Genomic DNA, 20,320 nt, shown 5'->3' with positions numbered 1-20,320 from the left:
CCCTGAAGATTTTATCATAATGGGTATGAAGTACCTGATACAGTGCTTGCTTGATACCAAGCTAAGGGCTCAATTATTATCTATTATTACCAACATGAGTGACATGTACTATAATTATTAAGGTAAGAAATGGTGAAGGCCTGAATTTAGGGGTGGATAAAAGAGAATAGATTTGGATGGATCTTTCGTAATTAAAATGAATAGGACTGACTGATGTAGGGAAAGAATGGAATCATGACTGAGTGAGATTTGTAATCTGAATGTCTTGGGGGAAGGGGTTAGTGATGCCATTTTCCTGGTAAGGAATACAGGGATCATCACTGGTTGAGATGAGGGAAAAGGGGTAGAATGATTTTGATTTGGATTTTTGGAGGTATTTGGGATATCTTGGTGATGATATGAAGCAGGCAATTAGAAATAACGTCTGGAGCAAGAGATAAGAGATTGGAGAGTTGTCAGTATATGTGTGGTAGCAGAAATGTGTGTGAATCTTAACGGCAGAGCATATATTTTAAACATTTCCCCTATATCCCCACACTGCTGAGCTCTGTACAAAACACTTGATTAGTTCTTGTTATTAAGTGTGAGATTTAGGGTGACTTTGTATATAGAAAAGATAATGCATAGTTACTTCAATTTCTAATTTAATGTTCAGTTTATTTAAATTTATAAATTTAAAACCTCATTCTCCTAAAATATAGATCTTACTCCAAACTTACACTTCTGATAAATATTTTAGTTAACTCTTAAAACATTTTAATCTAAAACTATAGATATTTTCTTCTTAAATATTGATTTAACAAAACCTTCTTAGATACTTTGAAAAAATCTTGTAAATGTAATTTAAACTTATAAATGTGATTATTCTTAAGTTGTGTAAGAATTCTAATACAGTATATAAACTTAGTAAGATTTCAGCAACCAGGCGTGAATCAGCTATTCAGTTCTACATTTCAGATTAAAATTCCAAGGCTGGCTCTTTAACAGGCCAAGTTTTCTTAAAGCATTATAAATATTTACCAAATACGCATACTTATTTTGTTAACAGCTTTATTAACATATAATTTGTACACCTTACAATTCACCCATTTTAAGTATACAATTCACTGATTTTTATTATATTTACCAAGTTGTGCGACCATCACCAAAATCTGTTAGAATAAATCCATCACCTTGAAAAGAAATGTGGTGTCCATTTGCAGTCATTCCCAGTTTCACTCCCAGCCCTAGGAAAACACTACTTTCTATCGCTATAGATTTGTATTTTCTGGACATTTCATATAAACAGAAACATATAGTATGTAATCTTTTATTTCTGGCCTTTTTCACTTAGCATAATGTTTTGAAGTTCATTCATCCTTATTGTAATAATATTCTCATTATATGAATATACATTTTATTTATCCTAGATTACTTTTTAATACAGAGTAATTAAGGTTTAATTCTCTTAAATCACTCCTATACTTCGTTTAAAAAAAAAAAAGGAAAACTTGAAAATAAGTGAACTACGCTTCTGTCATAAGTTAGAAAAAGAACAGCAGAATAAACCCAAAGAAAATAGAGAGATAATGAAACTTAGTGAAAATTAATGAACCAGAAAACAAAGATATATTAGAGAAGATCAAGAAAAGTCAAAAATGAATTGGGAGGGGGAACTAAGAAAACAAGCCTGGTAAGATTGGTCAAGGAATAAAAGACATAAATAAATAATATTATGAAAATGAAGACTACAGATGAAGAGGAGATTTAAAAGATAAGGGATTTATAGCAGTGTTATTTTATACTAGCCAAAAGGTAGAAGCAACTTGTGTCCATCGATGTATGAATGGATAAACAAAATATGATCTATGCATCAGTGGAATGTTATTCAGCCTTAAAAGGGACAGAAGTCCTGTCACATGCTGCAGGATGGATGAACCGTGAAGATATTATGCTAAATGAAGTAAGCCAGTCACTAAATGACAAATACATACTCTGTTATTCCACTTAAGAGGTGTGCAATAGTCACATTTGTATAGACAGAAAGTAGAATGGCGGTTGGCAGGACTGGGAGTAGGAGGAAATAGGGAGTTACTATTTAATGGGTATAGAGTTGCAGTTTTGCAAGATGAAAAAAGTACTGGAGATGGGTGATGGTGCAAACAGTGTAAATATATGTAATGGTAAACTTAAAAATGATTAAAATGATAAATTTTATATTATGTACATTTTACCACAACTTTTAAAAAGATAAGGGAAAATACTATCAACCATATGCCAATAATTTTGAAATTAAAGAAAAATATAACTTACCAAAAACTGATTCAAGAAGAAATAAAAAGCTTGAATTGTTCTATTTCTATTAAATAAATTTAATAGTTAAACTCTTCTATCAAAGAGAATAAGCCCAGAATGCTTTAGATTTGAGTTCTTCCCAACTTTTAAGGAAGAAAGCTTCCCAATTTTCTGTCACCTCTTTCAGAAAGTAGGAAAAAAGGAAATATATCTCAACTCTTTCGAGGAGGACAGTTGCCAAACCCAAACATATATAAGAAAAAAAAAAATTATAGGTCAGTTTCACTCATAAAATAGATTAGCCCTTTAGTAATTGAAAAATTCTTCACTTTTTTGTTTCATGCTTTTTAAAAAAATTTTTATTGGAGTATAGTGGCTTTGCAATGTTGTGTTAGTTTCAGGTGTAGAGCAAAGTGAAACAGTTATACATTTCCATGTATCCACTCTTTCTTTTTTTTTTTTTTTTTAAGACTCTTTTCCCATATACGCCATTACAGAGTATTGAGTAGAGTTCCCTGTGCTATACAGCAGGTTCCTATTAGTTATCTATGTTTTACGCTTTTATCCTTGAATAATTCTTTTTCTGATTGTTACTGCCACCTTTATTGCTTTCTTTTTTTTTCTCTTTTTTTTACATTTTTCTCATATCTATGCATCCCTCTTTAGTTTCAACATATCTATGTCACTTTGAGTCTGTTATGAACTGCATATTGCTGTGCCCTACCTGACACTTTTTTCTCTTTTACGTAGTTAATTCAGTTGAGTAACATTTATTGTAACATGTACACGGTTGATACTATTCCTGAAATTATTTTTTGTGTTTCTTGTTTAGCATGCTCGCTTTTTGTTTAGTTTTTAATTTTATTTACTTTTATAGTTGATCTTTTTTGGTTGTTCTCTATTTCCTCTGGTGATTGGAAATTCTTCAGCTTTATCCATACGTTTTAAGCAAATTTAAAGCTACGTTTTCTTATCAACATCAAAGAGTAATGGGGAGGGGGTGGGGTGAGATGTGACAGGGTAAGAGAGTGTCATGGACATATATACACTACCAAATGTAAAATAGATAACTAGTGGGAAGCAGCCGCATAGCACAGGGAGATCAGCTCAGTGCTTTGTGACCACCTAGAGGGATGGGATGGGGAGGGTGGGAGGGAGGGAGATGCAAGAGGGAAGAGAAATGGGAACATATTGTATATGTATAACTGATTCACTTTGTTATAAAGCAGAAGCTAACACACCATTGTAAGGCAATTATATTTCAGTAAAGATGTTAAAAAAAAAAAAAAAGAGTAATGACTGTTATAAGTTGTTCCCTCATCCCACATGCACACTTGATCTTACATACTTTACTTAAGCATATTTTACTCTTACTTTTTCACCCAAGATTGTGTTGTAATAGTTTGGGATGTTATTCCTAAATCATTAATTTAAAAAATTATATTGTGTTTATCTATTTAAAGAATCCTTTCTTATATGTTATATTAAACTGAATCCCCCCCCATATTAGTAACAACTGTTTATACTTAACTGTTAGTTTTACTGGTATATTGCTTACCATTATTTTTTATATAAACAGTGTTTTCCATTTTTAGGTCTTTGTTCTGAATTTTTTTTTTTTAGCTCAACTACTTTAAGTGACTGTTGCTACTACCCAGAGTAAATGGCTGTCCTATTTTCCAAATCATAGCATATCCAGTAATTTCTTTATTTTACTCATATCTGTGAAAAATAGATTGGCTAAACAAAATGAGGTTTTTTTACCCTCAGAATTTTGTGAGCATACTTCCATTGGCTTTTAGCATTTACTTTTACTGATGAAATGCCTGTCATTCTAAATCCCTTTCTTCTTATTTTATGTAAAATTAAGTAAAATTTTCTCCTTATTTGGAGCTTTTAATCTTTTATTTTTGAAATTCAGATATTCTGCCAGGAGAGTTTTTACATGTATATATGCTTTGTTTTCCCCTGCGTATTCTGCCCCAGTACTTCTCAGAGCACATTAAATATGAAGACTCAAGACAGTATTCAACATTAGGAAGTTTTCTTTTCCTTCTCCTCCTTCTTCCCCCTCACCCTACCCCCATTTCTTAAATTTAGTTTTTATTAAATTTATATTCTTTGCTCTTTCTTGTTCTGGAAATCCTATTTCACAGATATTGAATGTCCTGGCCTCCTCCTCATCTCTAATCTTTTTCTCATGATTTCTGTGTCTGCAGATTTACTATGCATTGTGAGGACATTTCTTAAATTGGCTTTTTAAATCACTAATTTGATGTATATTTTTCTACTTAATACCTCCATTTGGTTTTTTGGCAGTTTCGTTTTTCTTTTTTCCCCTCCCCAAGCACATATTCTCCACTCCTTTTCCAGAGCAGCTTGGTTTTTGTTTTAAATGCTGTTCTTCCCTGGTTTCAATAGAAATACTATTTATAATTTTTCTTCAATCTCTGATGTTTTTCTTCATTAATTCTGTTTCAGTTTGGGCTGTTAGTTTGACTGGGGTATTGTTTGTCTTCAGTATGTCTGGTCAAGTTTTTCATCAGTTTTTTTTTCTTTTTTGAATTTTATTTTATTTTTTTATACAGCAGGTTCTTATTAGTTATCTGTTTTACACTATTAGTGTATATAGGTCAATCCCAATCTCCCAATTCATCCCACCACCCCCCCAACCCTGCTTTCCCCCCTTGGTGTCCATACGTTTGTTCTCTACATTTGTGTCTCTATTTGTGCCTTGCACACCAGTTCATCTGTACCATTTTTCTAGATTCCACATGTATGCGTTAATATACAATACTTGTTTTTCTCTTTCTGACTTCATTCTGTATGATAGTCTCTAGGTCCATCCACGTCTCTACAGATGATCCAGTTTCATCCTTTTTATGGCTGAGTAATATTCCATTGTATATATGTACCACATCTTCTTTATCCATTCATCTGTCGACGGGCATTTAGGTTGCTTCCATGACCTGGCTATTGTAAATAGTGCTGCAGTGAACATTGGGGTGCATGTGGCTTTTTGAATTATGGTTTTCTCTGGGTATATGCCCAGTGGTGGGATTGCTGGGTCATATGGTAATTCTATTTTTAGTTTTTTAAGGAACCTCCATACTGTTCTCCATAGTGGCTGTATCAATTTACATTCCCACCAACAGTGCAAGAGGGTTCCCTTTTCTCCACACCCTCTCCAGCATTTGTTGTTTGTAGATTTTCTGATGATGCCCATTCTTTTTCATCAGTTCTTGTGCTGGGTAATTCTCAGGGTGATAAGTAAGCCAGCAAATGGGTTCCTCACAGAGCATGGGCTGGAAGCAGATGCTCAGGGAGAGAGGAAGAACTCTTAATGAGTGTAGCTGTCCAGCAGGGGTGGATTGTGTAAAGTAATGAGAAGAGGAGCCTGGTTTTTGCTCATTACCTGTAGAAGTTCATCCAGACTTATTTGGTTGTATGACACACTGAAATAGCTGGAACATCAGTAAAGAGGGCTTAATTACCTTGTATTCCTTTGGATTGCATGTGAAAGATTGTATAATCTGGTGCTTTTTAATTATTCATTTTGGCACTCACTTGTAATGAAGTTGAGTGTGGTATTTGCAAGTTTAAAACCCTGAGTTTTAAACAAAGAACTCCAGATACTATCAGTCTCCTCTTTGTTTATTAAGCTATTAGTTGATGATCGTTACCAGCACATACCTTTGAACTGATATTTTATAAAATAATAATACTCTATTGAAGATTGAGCTCTTTTATACCGGGCACCAAGTTTTGCAAGATATCCAAGGGACCTTGATGTGAAAATTACTGATTTTCTGATATGCTCCTAGTTTTCCTTCAGCCCCTCTTTATCTCTCAGACTGATAATCTCTGTACTGTTATCTCAGAGGAGACGTTCCCAAGAGTCATGAACCATATTTTCATTCCATTCATAATATTTTGCTTTATTTCAAAAGTACAGGCTGTTGCTTATTAGTTGGCTATATATTTGATATGTCCCTATCTTGTTACTTTTCATAATCTGCTTTCCCCATTTTGGTTAGAAATAGAGTAGAGATTATGATTTAGATTGAAGAGGGTAATGTATGAGTAATTTTAATCTTCTGTCTTTTGTTTTTGAGAGCTAGGTTATTCAAAGCAGAAGCTAAAAACCAGGCACATAGAGCCCTAGTATAAGAGGAACCTTGTGGGAAACAGGAAAGACCTCCCTTCCTAGCCTTCTTGAAGCATTAAATCTCCTTGAGGAGATAAGACATAAACATATAGAAGGAAAAACAAAAACAGTGTTTAGCTAGCCTATGACAAATTTTGTATTACAGAATACTTACATAGGGCTTTACATGTGACAGAAAAGAGAAAACATAAGGCAGTTGACATTTATTTAAAAGTGGGGGGAGTGATGTGTGAATTCTGAGAACGAGAAAACTGGAAACTCAGGCTCCATGAGGGCAGACACCATATCTGTTCATCATTGCCTGCCTACTCAGTGCCCGCCACTGTCCCTGATAGGTGGTAGGCTTTCAGTTAATATATATTGGATAAGCGAATATCTATTTGTTGAACAAACTGAAGAGTGCTTTGAAGGAAGTAATTTATTTGGGCAGAGGTGAAATGAAAAGGCTTGAGAAAATATTAGGAGGTAGAAATAATAGATGACTGAATAGATTAGAATATCAACCTGGCTGGAGCTGTGAGAATGAGCAGGAAAGTTCTGAGAAATAAGACTGTCAGTGGTAGGTTAGGGTCAAATTATAAATAGTTTTGATTGCTGGACTTAGGAATTTGGGATTTGTTTTTTAAACAAAGTGGGGTTTTTCTGAACAGATGGTCACATTGTTAAAGTAGTGTTCAGGAATACTGTCTGAAGACACAGTGATTGTCTTCAGGTTGCAGCGAGAAAGGGATTGGAGACCAGCTTTGATTCCAGTTGCAATGTTGGATAGGAATTCTTTGGCCAGTAGTCATGCTCAATAAAATTATTAATATTTCTTTACATGTAATAATATATTACATACAGGTGCTTTTTAAGCCCTGGTGATTGAACATAAGGACATAGCTGTCTTTTTCATTATTTATTTAATTTTCCATGGCATTTTGTTTATTGATCTTTATGGCTTTTTTGTGAGATCATGGTATAAATTTTGAATACATTTGTTCTTTTCTTGTTTGCCTTTTGTTAATGTCAAGCATAGCACGTGAGACATTCCTTGTTGCTATGCAACTGCTAAATTCAGTATTTTAGTATTAATAAAACTGAGTGGCATTAAATTCAGTTAACAGGGGGAAGCAAAATATGACTTAACAATGTCTGATCAGTATTTGTACAGTTTAATGTATTGCTGCAGACGTGAGCAAAAGAGAAGTGACTTGTTTACAGTTACTGTTTTGATCAAAATTAGTTGTGGTTAAATCTTTGCATTTATGACCAGATTTTTTTTTCTTGTTTGATTCTTTTTGGTCTGTCCCTTTCACTGCTCTTTGATAATATGATTCAGTTTTTGTTAGTGTTTGTGTGTTATTGATGAAGTTCTTATTCTATTATTCTTTCCGATTCTGTTATCTTTTGTAATTTTTAAAGTTTTATCTCCCAAGGCTTTTATTTGCTTTTTTTCTTTCTTAGTATTATTTTTTGCTGTATTTACATTTTTCCCTTTCAAGAATTTATGGCTAAGCATCCACATTTGGAATTTGTTATAATTTCATATAAACCCAGGTGAAAGCCTATTAGATTTGCTCTTCAGAGTAAGGGCCACCTGTAATCCCCTTTAGTTATTTGCAGTGTGTACTTGGTACTTGCCAGATATTGAAGTGCTTTCATTAATATTTGTGAAGTCAGAAATCCATTTTGGGGATAAGAGGGCTTTAGAGGCAGCTGCAGGATTTTTTTTTTTTTAAGTTAGTGTTGAAAATGTCTAGTTTGCAGGCCCAAGATAGGCAGTATCTAGCAATTCTTTCTCATTCCCTCATCACCACCTCCCCACCCTCAAAACCCTTAGCCCAACACTTTCTCTCCTCCCTAGTGTAGGGAAGAGAGGACATAATAATTTAGTGGACAGTGTTTTAATTATAGTAGGCAAATAATAAACAGGATAGATACCTCCCATTTGCTTGAATGGGTAGTTTGGTTTTGCTGATGTCCTTGGAATCATTTTGATGGGAAGAACGAAGGAGAGTTGAAAAACAATTAATCCTTAATAATAAATGAAAAATCTAGAATCTAGAAATCATGAAAATAGTTTAACTACAGTGCAGATACTACAAACTCTAGGGATTACCTTATTGAAAATAATGGCTTAATATTAAGGACAAAGAAATCCCTTACATTACAATGTTATTCTTACAACCAGATAAAATACTGTTTCTAGGGACCATCTTTTCTACTCCCTTACTTTCCAAACCCTTTATGGTGATTGTATTTGTGGTTAGGAAATGTCCCTGTTTGTGGACCTCATGTATCCACCTGGCTATAGTATTTACATTAGTGGTTCCCTCACTTTTGAACATAAGAGTACTTTTTTAACAATTAAAAAAACTTATAAACCCTTAGGTGATAATAGATTATGTGACAAAATACATAGTGCCCCAAACTACTAGGAATTCAGTAACACTTTATATATTTTCTTAGTTGCAATAATATTTGTGTGCATTTGAAAAGTTGTATGTACACTGAATGTACAAGGCCTATTCTTTCTAAAGGTCATGCCTAAAGAACATGGATTCATGGACCTCTTGTAATTATTTGAGCTCCTAATGAGGTCCATGATACATAATTTGGGAACTGCTGCACTAATGAATTATTTGTTATGTTGTATAAAGGTACAATTTGATTCTCTTTTGCATTTTCCTCCTTACTCTTAATAACCCATAGAAAATAGCAAGATGGCAAAGATATTTTTACATTGTTTTTCATTGAGTTAATCAGCAACATTTGAGATAATAAATTAGAAAAGGTTTTTTTGTTTGTTTGTTTTCATTTTCTACTTTTTTTTTTAGAACTTTCTAAAGGAATTTTTTAAAATATTTTTTAAAATTTATTTGGGTGTGTCGGGTGTTAGTTGTGGCTCGCAGGATCTTCTGTTGCAGCGCGCGGGCTTCTCCCTAGTTGTGGCACGCAGGCTCAGTAGTTGCAGCACTCAGGCTCTCTAGTTGTGCATGGGTCAGTAGTTGTGGCACGTGGGCTCTCTAGTTGTGGCGCACAGGCTCTAGAGCGCACAGGCTCAGTAGTTACGGCACATGGGCTTAGTTGCCCTGTGGCATGTGGGATCTTATTTCCGTGACCAGGGATCAAACCTGTGTCCCTTGCATTGGAAGGCGGATTCTTAACCACTGGACCACCAGGAAAGTCCCCTCATTTTCTACTTTGTACTGATTGAGAGTGGTAATAGTTTAAACATCTATGTATAGGTATATTTGAATTCTCTTTCTCTCTCTCTCTTTCTTTTTGTATGCGTAATTAGTGGGTTCTAGCTTCATAAAGGAACCAGTAAGTAGTTACTGTGGCAATGTGAACTAATTACAGAAGTCTTTTTCTTTTATAATATTAAAATGGGCTTTTTGTGTGTGCATGTGATACACATGTTGTTTTCCGTTAAGATTTTCCTTCTTAAAAAATACTGTTAGGCTTCCCTGGTGGCGCAGTGGTTGAGAATCTGCCTGCTAATGCAGGGGACGCGGGTTCGAGCCCTGGTCTGGGAAGATCCCACATGCCGCAGAGCAGCTGGGCCCGTGTGCCACAACTACTGAGCCTGCGCGTCTGGAGCCTGTGCTCCGCAACAAGGGAGGCCGCGATAGTGAGAGGCCCGCGCACCGCGATGAGGAGTGGCCCCCGCTTGCCGCAACTGGAGAAAGCCCTCGCGCAGACACGGAGACCCAGCACAGCCAAAAATAAATAAATTAATTAATTAATTAAAAAAAATACTGTTAGATTGAAGAATCTGTTATCTCAGTTCATATTCAGAAACATGCCATTTAGATTAACCCAGAACATTGTGGAAATTTTGAAGCAGTTTGACTCTTTCATTGGGGAAGGTGCTTTTTAAAATGAAGTTTGAAAGTTTATGTAAAGAGGTATTTGGAATTTTGTAAGATAGTAAGAGATCTCATGAATTTCCATTCCTTGATTGGTTATTTCTACTGTTGTTTTGTATTGTCTTGGAATGGGCTCTGAATTTGTATTGAGTGTTAATCACTGACAAAAATGCAAATGCTCCTTTTAGATTGGTCATATACTCTCCTCAGCATCCCATGAGTAATAATCTGGAGGTCCTTGAGAATTGGAAGAAAACACCATTGTTTTTTCATGCAACAAGGTTAAATTTACTGTAGGGAATATTATTGTAATAATGGATTTTTTTTCATCCTTTTAGGGTTTGAAAGTATTCTTGAAGGGCTGTTTGGACCTGCATTATTAAAAGATCTCAGTTTATTTAAAGGTATTCAAAAATTTTTTTGGCATTTCAAATTCTTCCTGGTGACATAAATGATACCTTGGTGATTTAAGCCCCAGTCTCCTTCTCCTTTTTATTCACAGTTTTATGTGGGTTGAAGCTATATCCATCTAAGCATCTTTTTGTGTGTGGTTGATAATGCAGATATATGTATGAATAAGGTGTATTAACTAGTGAGCAATTATTGCAAATAAGGAATCTGTCTACTACTTAGGGGTGTTTTTGTTGTTAAAATAAATAATATTTTTGAAATTAGTTCTCATTTGTTTCCTGAAAAATCCTCTCTTGTAACTGTTAATTTGTTATTCCTACTATTTTTGCAGACTGTGAACCTGAAAGCATTTCTGATTGGACTTTTGATGAAAATTGTCTGTTCTGTTGCTTGAGAAGAGATAAAGTAAAGGTAACCAAGAAACTTGTGAAACTTGTCTAGTGTGGTATTTTATAGTTTTTATTTTTCCAAAATTTGGTTACTTTGTTGGAGGATTTGTAGGAGTACTGATTCCATATTTATTCATAAAAGTTTTGATAGTAACTCAGTTTTGCAATTTAGACTGTTTCTAGTCTGTTGATTAGCCTATTGAGAAATCTGTATCCCAACATGCATTGGTCTATTTATTTAGTTCACTAGGCAGAATAATGAACTAGGTCTCAAACTGTTGTGTTTATTTTAAATACGAAATGTATGGTAATTCCCGTAATGGGAGTCATTCGGACAGTAACATGGATCTGGATCAAGTAGTTACTAATTCATGTAGATTTATGATGGACTGTGGTTTATGCTTTAGTATGTTTCTTCATAATATATGAGCATGGATGCTGTTTGTGTTCAGTTGTAAAAATTGGCTGTACCTTTGCATTTCTGTTGTTTTATTGCTTTGTGTTAAACATAAAAAGAATTCCGGTTTAGAAACATTTCAATTGTTGGAAACATTTATTAATAATGGTTTACTGTCTTATGTTTCTTTTTTTGGTATTTCTGTTCCCTGCTTTAAAGCTTTGGAAACATTTTTAATTCCTTCCTCTCCCCGGTACACTTCTAACTTCAAATCATTGACCAGGTTCTATCAGTTCTTCCATTCTTTTTCTTTCTACAGTCGTCACCGTAGTTCAGACCATTAGCATTATTTCTGGACTACTGAAATAACATGATTGGTCTCTTTTAGTTTTCTTCAGTGTGTTAAACACTGCTACATGGTTAAACCCCTCTCCTCCCTACCTCCCCCTGACCCTCACCCCTCAGATGGTGTGGAAATGTTACCCTGCACTCAGTCTCCAGTGACTTTACAATTATCTTTGGGCTTCATTAGCCTAATGCTCAGTGCCTCAGTACCCTCCACAGGTCAGTCCACTTCTCTTTCTAATGCTACCCCACTAGTCTTCCATGCAAAACTGGTCTGATCATTTGTATTAAACAACATGCTTTTACCATTTGAACTACAACATTGCATACCCGTTGTTCTTTATAGCTTGAAGTTCCCCTTGCTCTTACTCTTACCTTGACTCCCCTTTCTTATTAATGGTACACCTCTGCTCTTATTGCTGTTTCCACCCTTCACACTGTTGTAGTAAATATTATACCAATTATTTGTCAAGTAATATTCTGCCTTTTGTTGTTTATCCTTTTCTGTGTCTGAATCTTGTGTTCCTGACTACACTGTCAACCTCTGAAGACCATGAAACATGACATGCTTCTTCGTACCCCTGCATTTGGCCACTTTACCATTATTTACCATTGTTGGAAAGTAGTTTTAAAATCAAAGCCAGTTTAAGAGCTTCTTAACGTTCTTCTTTTGTGGTATCTTTTTCTTGCTTAAGTACATGAAAAAGTGTTTGCTGTGATTATCCAGGATGGTCTGTTTTTATTGAATTAATGAGTAAAGTGTTTTGAAATTTACTGTGGTTTGAAAAAGGCCAGAAAATTAAGCAGCTACCAATGAAGTTAAAGTTCATCATTTTAAACTGTGTGTGTCTGTGTGTGTGTGCGTGCACACGCATACGTGTTGTGACTGTCTATTGAAGTTATTTAATAGGCATTTTGGTAGCATAGAAGGAGCCAATGATTAATTACCTTTCTTTCAGAATTGGTTTGGGAGGAAAGCCTTTCTATGTTCAATAATTGAGTAGAGTATAGTCTTGTAATATGATTGAGTTTTCCATTGCTATATGAGGATAAAATATTGCATGAATATTTTTAGAAGAAAACAGAAATAGCAACACATGGAACCATGTAGCATTTAACCATGTAGCAGCTGTTCTTACTGTTCGTAGTTCTATAATTTTTAGTTAGTATTCTAATTAGGAAGAATATTTCCGTTTGAAAAGCCAGCTAGATCTGGGAAAGCTGGTTTTCTCCATTAGGCATTTCACTATCTGTCTTGGGCATTTATTTTTTTCAGAGACAGCCATAATGTCTATGGAAAATAGGAAGAGAGAGCCTAGAATATATAACTTGTCAAATGTATAGCTTTAGTTGTGTTAGATTTAAAGTGATTTTGTTGAAACTCTTTGCAGGCATTTGGAGCATCTTATCTGAGAAGCACTAGAATCTGGAAATTAAATGTATCCATTGGGTTGAGGCTTGGCTGACTTAGGATTCCAAAAATAGAAGAAGTATGTGGAGAGAATGGTAACAGCTAAGAGGTGGCAGCATAGAGCACAATATTAGAATCTTAAGTTGGGGTTGGCATGGCAAGATGTCTAGATAATGTTTGGAAAAGCTGTTAGAAATACTGGTCTGATATTTGGGAATGAGATGGAGGTTATGCATATTTTTTAGTTAATTGGATTTTCATTGGATACTGACTGTTAGAATGGATAAAGTAAATACATTATTTATATTTACTTTTTAAAATATCTAGATGAAAAATGAAGTTGCCTCTTCAGAAAATATAACAAATATTCAGCTAGAAATTAGTAAAACAATTGTTCATCTACACTTAAGCAGTTAGAAAATATAATTTGTAAGGGAAAGACAACTAACTTTTTTTTGAGCATATACTATGTGTCATTTACTTTTGTTTCCATTTAGTCTCACAACAACGCTATAAAGTTGGTTAAAGACATCCCAGTTTTACAAATAAAGATATGGGAAGGGTCGCAGAGACTAAGTTATGGGCAAAGTCACATAGCTGGGATTTGATCCATGTTTTTAGAATACATGCATTTTGATAACAAAATGGTCGAGTAAGAATTAAGAAACATTTGGGATTACTCAGTTTGAAAGGGGGAGAGAGTAAGAGTGTAAATGGGCATGAGTATATTTGAAATAGCCAGTCTCAGATGTGCTAGGCGTCACTGCCTACCTGCCTGCCTGCCTTGCTTGGCTTTTTCTTTCTTTCCTTCCTTTCCTGTTTGTTGGGCATGTAGTAGACATTCTAAAATATTTACTAAATGAGGAACTAAGAAGTCAGCATGCTTAATAAAGTTGGAGAATTATAATATTAATAGCTAACTGTTGTGAGTGCTTACATGTGCCAAGCATATATACAAAGTTCTCTGTGTATTATTCACTCATGAGGCTTTTCACTTTTTCTTAGCTTCTTTTTAAAATTATTTTAGACATATAAAACAGTTGCAAAAATAATAAAAAGAATTCCTCTATACCCTTTACCCAGGTTTCTCAAATGTTAACATCTTATGTAACCACAGTACAGTTATAAAAATCACGAAATTAACATTGATACAATAGTATAATCTGCAAGCCTTTCAGAATTCACCAGTTACCCCAGTAATGTCATTTTTCTGGTCCAGGAGCCAATCTAGGATCACACTTTGTATTTAGTTGTCATGTCTCCTTAGTCTCCTTTAGTCTGGAATAGTTCTCAGTTTTTCTTTGCCTTTCATAACATTGACAGTTTTGAAGAATGCTGGCAAATTGATTTGTAGAATGCCCCTCAATTTAAGTTTTTCTGATGATTCCTCGTGATTGAATTCAGGTTACGCATTTTTGGCAAGAACTGTACAGAATTGATGTTGTGTCATCCTTAGTGCACCATATTGGGAAACACATGGTGATGTTTACTTTGATCACTTGGTTAAGATGGTGTCTGCCAGTTTTCTCTACTGTAAGGTTTCTGTTTTTTTCCCTTTTGTGGAAATCGTGGAGACATGCTTTGAGATTTTGTGAATATCTTTTTCTCATCATACTAGTTTCTCATCATACATTAATTTTAGCATCAATTGATGAATCTTGCCTGAAAAAATTACTACTATGGTGTTTACCGGATGATGATTTTCTATTTGTATTGTTTCTTCAACCTCTGTTAGCTGGAAACCTACTGTAAGGAAGAGGTTTCCCTTCTCTATCTATGTTTTTGTTTGTTTACCTATCAATATGGACTTACATATTCTTATTTTGTTCTTTTGGTTATAATTTATTACAATCATTGTTTATTTTGTAGTTTGAATTGTTCTGGATTTGGCCATTGAGAGCCCATTCAGGTTGGCTCTTCATCTTTTTTTTTTTTTTTAAACATGTTTCTATCATTTCTTTACTTTTTGGCACCAAAATATGTTCCACACGTATCTTTGCTTTCCCTTCCCCAACCCTGGATTTCTCCAAGGAATCCTAGTTTCTCTTATTTGGAAAATTGTATAAGAAACCAAGGTACTAGGTATACTCATTGGTACTAGAACATCACTGCTTCTAGGCCTCGTCAGTTGTCTGAGCTAGGAAATATGTATGTTTACTTAAATATACGTATATATACATCTGTATTTCTTTCTGTATCTATTAGAAACCATCTTGTGAGGCTTTTATTAATTGTAGGATCGTGTTGATAGTTATGAAGAGCTGATCCAATAGTAGTGAGAGAGTATTGGAGAGATGGGAAGAATTAAAAATTACTTTCACTATTTCATATCCCTAAAAATGGACTAATTCTAAGCAATGAATCAGTCTATAGTAATGGCTGTTCTTGTACATGGATAGAGTAGAGATAGCAAGTATAGAGTAGAGCATGGATGTTTTAGTAACTAGGGATAATGTAAGATGGGATGTTATACAAAAATATAAAATGTTTATGCTCTTAAGTTTATTATAAGACTGTTAGTAAGTTCAGTATTTGACTAGCATATTAGGAGAATGTTTTAAGAAGTTGGGACTTGAGCTGCATTTTTGAAGAATACAGAGGTCTGGATAGGCAGACACGGGAGGGGCACATCCTGGGTGCAGCAGAGCATTTATTTTTGTAAGTAACCAGCGATAAGACTAGAGTCACATTATAGATCTCTTTCAGTGCCCATCTACCCTCAGGAATCATGTAACTAGATAGATTTCATTAGTCTGTCATGTGTTTACTCTGAACATTTCATAGTTTCCTCTGTTTTGTGAGTACACACTAATTAGAAGTTTAGATATATCCTTCTAACATTTTAATTTTTTTTTAATTTAATTAATTTATTTATTTATTTATGGCTGTGTTGTGTCTTCGTTTCTGTGCGAGGGCTTTCTCTAGTTGCGGCAAGTGGGGGCCACTCTTCATCGCGGTGCACGGGCCTCTCACTATCACGGCCTCTCTTGTTGCGGAGCACACGCTCCAGACGCGCAGGCTCAGCAATTGTGGCTCACGGGCCTAGTCGCTGCGCAGCATGTGGGATCTTCCCAGACCAGGGCTCGAACCCGTGTCTCCTGCATTGGCAGGCAGATTCTCAACCACTGCGCCACCAGGGAAGCCCTAACATTTTAATTTTTATTTCTATTTTAGCACATTGAAATTTATAGTAAGAGCAGATACTAAATCTAGTTATTATTTTCTCATTGTATTCTACAGCATGTATTTGTGTTGAATTATTAGTTTGGGTATATTCAGTGCTGTTAGATAATGACTTGTCTGTCATCTTGTCCCAGAGTACCACAACTCAGTAAGTATTCATAGTACCTATTATATAAAAGGAACTGTGGAAGAAAAATGTATCAATATACTGCCTGTCTATTAAGACTGAGAAAGAAGAAACAAATATGAGAAGTTTAAGGGTTATTTACTTGTGAGACTTAAATAGATACAGGGTGGAGTTAAATGGATACCACAGATTAATACATGATTAACTACTTGCTCAGTTAATTGTACAAATCTAAATTGCAAGACCTAACCTTGTTGTGTTTCCAGAGGCCTTTTATAGATTATTTTAAAAGATTCAGGAAAACCACTTGACACAGTGAATCAGTGCTCATCCAAGATTAAATATCAAAGAGGTTTTTTTGGGGACGGGGGCAGTTTGTGTGTGTGTGTGTTTTGTGTTTTTTTAATACATACTCCCGATCTGTGGACTTTTTCCCCCTAAAACAAACATATACAGACTTGGAGAAACCATTAATCGGAGATTAACTGTATCCAATTTTATGTGGTTAGAGTTAACCAATATACTAATCATACTGATCATTTGGCAGATTTATTGAATGTCTGGTTCTGTGATAAACCAGAAAGTATACCAAAGAAGTAAAAAGTGGATCCCTCCTTGCTTATGGAATGTTGGTGAGACCATGGAGTGGCTAATGGAATTAAAGGAGATCTAAATTAGGGAGATTTAAATCCTCTATCCTGCTTGCCCAGAATCAGAGCTCTGATATTGAGAGTAAAATTCCCTCCTTCATTCTCATATGTAATATTTGAAAAGGTAGTAGATAACACAAGAAAATACAAGTACGTAGCAGTTGAGAGGTGCAACAGGTGACACTGGAATTTGCTTAATCAAGGAGATCGAATTCAACGTGAACCTTAAAAGGATCTGTGTTTTAGAACAGTTAATTTGATAGTTATTTTTAGGATGTAATGGAGAGAAAATTAGAAGAGGTTCTTGTAATCATCCAGAAAATAAGCCTGAACTAGGGTCTTGGCTGTGCAGATGCATAAGGAAGGGATGTATGTAGAAAATCTAGAATAAAGAATTGCTGAAACTTAATGATTACATAAATGTATAGATAAGGGAGAGTGAAGTGATACTGATGTTAGGCTTTCTAAGCCAGGTTGACTTAGCATGGTGAATTAACAGAGGTTGAGAAGTGAGACGGGGAAAGGTGTAGTGGCCAGTTTTTATGGTGGGGATAATGAGGTTATTAGCTGGAAGCAGTTTGCGATGAAAGTAAGCATTTAGTTGGAAGTGTCCAGGAGACAGAGTTGTGGAAATTGAGTTGAAAGAAGAGGTCTGAGCTGAATACATATTTGGAGTGTTCCTGAATACATACAATGATTGGTTTATTTGAGCAGGTGAAGTCTTCGGTGAGAGGTAAAGCGCAAAATAGTGAGAACTGAAGAAAACCTTCATTTTAGAAAGTAGGAAGAAGAATCAGATTGAAAGGAAGGTAGAATCATAGAATAAATGGGTTGCCCATCTTGAATCAGACAACTTCCTGGCCCCATCCTGGGTGATAAGTAGGGAGATGGATTGTCACGTTTGTTGCTCTAATACGGACTTCTATGCCATTTCCCAAAATGGACGCTAAATGGGTTGAGTACGTACCCCCAAACATACTCCACTGGGCTTTGAGAGAATAGCTTCTCAAGAACACTGGTTGTGGGAGCCAGACTATAAGTCTGACAGGGTTAATGAATAAGTGGTGTGGGAGTTAAGAAACGGATATAGACTACTAGTTTGAAAAGTTGTCAGTGTCAGGGGTGATGAAGGAAACAGGACCATAGAAGGAATGGGCAGTTGGTTTAAGTAAAGATGTTTTGGGGAGGAGGGGGAAACACATAATATTTATACTCTTGAAAGAAAAGAAACTGGAGGAGAGGAAGAAATTAGTTATTAAAAGGACAGAACAGTTGAAGAAGGCAAAAACCAACAAGAAATTAGTTACTGAACGGTGATGAGAGATTCTTATTGAAATTAGAATATAGTCAGTGTAACTGTAGGTGTTAACAGTTGGCAGGAATTCAGCGAGGCAAGAATGCCTAAGTATAAGAATCCTGGCTAATTGACTTGCTCACACTGAGGGCAAAGAACAGTGAGGAACTCTCAACTATGAAGGCAGTGTTTTAAAAAAATAACAAGGGGGAATAGGCTATAGTAACTTTATTCCTCTCACTTGAATTGCTACTTGGAGTTTTCTGCTTGTACCAGCAACAAAAAAAGATAGTTTCAAGAAAATCAATAAGATTGCATTGCCCAGCAATACATTTTTGAAACCATTTTTTGGTTATTATTCTTTTTTTTCTAATTGTATAATTGAAATATAACTTGCTAGTTTCAGGTGTACAACATAATGGTCAGTATTTGTGTATGTTGCAAAATGATCATCAAAGTAAGTCTAGTTAACATCCATCACCACACATAGTTATAGTTTCTTTTTCTTGTGATAAGAACTTTAAGATTTATTCTCTTAGCAACTTTCAAATATATAATACAGTAATTTTTTTTTTTTTACAAATTTATTTTATTTATTTATTTTTGGCTGCGCTGGGTCTTTGTTGCCGCACGTGGGCTATCTCTAGTTGCCGTGAGCGGGGGCTACTCTCTTCGTTGCGGTGCGTGGGCTTCTCATGACGGTGGCTTCTCTTGTTGCGGAGCACGGGCTCTAGGCACGCGGGCTCAGTAGTTGTGGCACATGGGCTTAGTTGCTCCACGGCATGTAGGATCTTCCCAGACCAGGGCTCGAACCCGTGTCCCCTGCATTGGCAGGCGGATTCTTAACCACTGTGCCACCAGGGAAGTCCCTATAATACAGTATCATTAACTACAATCACCATGCTGCACACTACATCCCTAAAACTTACTGATTTTGCAACTGGAAGTTTGTACTTTTTGACTACCCTCACCCATTTTGCACCCTCCCACCACCACCAGTCTGTTCTCTATGAGTTCAGGTGTTTTGTTTTGTTTTTAGATTCCACATAAAAGTGATATCATACAATATTTGTCTTTGTCTGACTTATTTAGTATAATGCCTTCAAGGTGTATCCATGTTGTCACAAATGGCAAGATTTCCATAAAAAGCTTAGTATTATTCCAGTGTGTGTGTGTGTGTGTGTGTGTGTGTATAGATAGTTGGACTGACCACATTTTCTTTAGCCATTCATACATCTACGGACACTTAGGTTACTTCCATATCTTGGCTATTGTAATTAATGCTGCAGTGAACATCTTTTTGAGTTGGTGTTTTTGTTTCCTTTGGATAAGTACCCAGAAGTAGAATTGCTGGATCATATGGTAGTTCTGTTTTTTGGGGGACCACCGAACTTTTTCCACATCAGTTGCCCCATTTTACATTCCCACCAACAGTGCATAAGGATTTCAGTTTATCCACATCCTTGCCAACATTTGTTGTTTTTTGTTTATTTTTTATTTTTATATAGCCATTTTAATGGATGGAAGATGGTATCTCATTATGGTTTTAATTTGCATTCCCTAATAATTTGTGATGTTGAGCATCTTTTCATGTGTTTGTTGTTTATTTGTTTATCATCTTTGGAGAAATGTCTGTCAAGTACCTTCCCCATTTTTAAATCAAGTTTTGTTGTTGTTGAGTTGTAGGAGTTCTTTGTGAATATTCAGCCCCTATCAAATATATGATTTGCAAATATTTTCTCCCAGTTTGTAGGTTGCCTTTTCACTCTGTTGGTTATGTCATTTGATAAACAGAAGTTTTTTTAATTTTGATGTAA

The 20,320-nt window shown here is 35.3% G+C and overlaps 1 protein-coding gene across 21 annotated transcripts in view; it reads left to right on the top strand.

Moving 5' to 3' along the window:
• The window catches only part of LCOR (ligand dependent nuclear receptor corepressor), a 135,774-nt gene that overhangs the window by 51,503 nt on the left and 63,951 nt on the right, over positions 1-20,320 (top strand). For all 21 annotated transcript variants that reach the window (XR_014253087.1, XM_082423629.1, XM_082423625.1 and 18 more), the window contains 2 exons: positions 10,635-10,700; positions 11,039-11,118. Coding sequence is in view for 8 of the 21 variants with exons in the window: in XM_082423625.1 (XP_082279751.1) it covers positions 10,635-10,700; positions 11,039-11,118 (146 nt within the window). In the remaining 13 variants the exon portion in view is untranslated. The remainder of the gene's footprint in view (positions 1-10,634; positions 10,701-11,038; positions 11,119-20,320) is intronic.

Source organism: Balaenoptera physalus, assembly GCF_965194825.1.
Source record: "Balaenoptera physalus genome assembly, chromosome: 14".
Lineage (NCBI taxonomy): Eukaryota > Metazoa > Chordata > Mammalia > Artiodactyla > Balaenopteridae > Balaenoptera > Balaenoptera physalus.
Note: the sequence above shows the minus strand (reverse complement) of the source record. Positions and strands in the feature narration are given on the sequence as shown.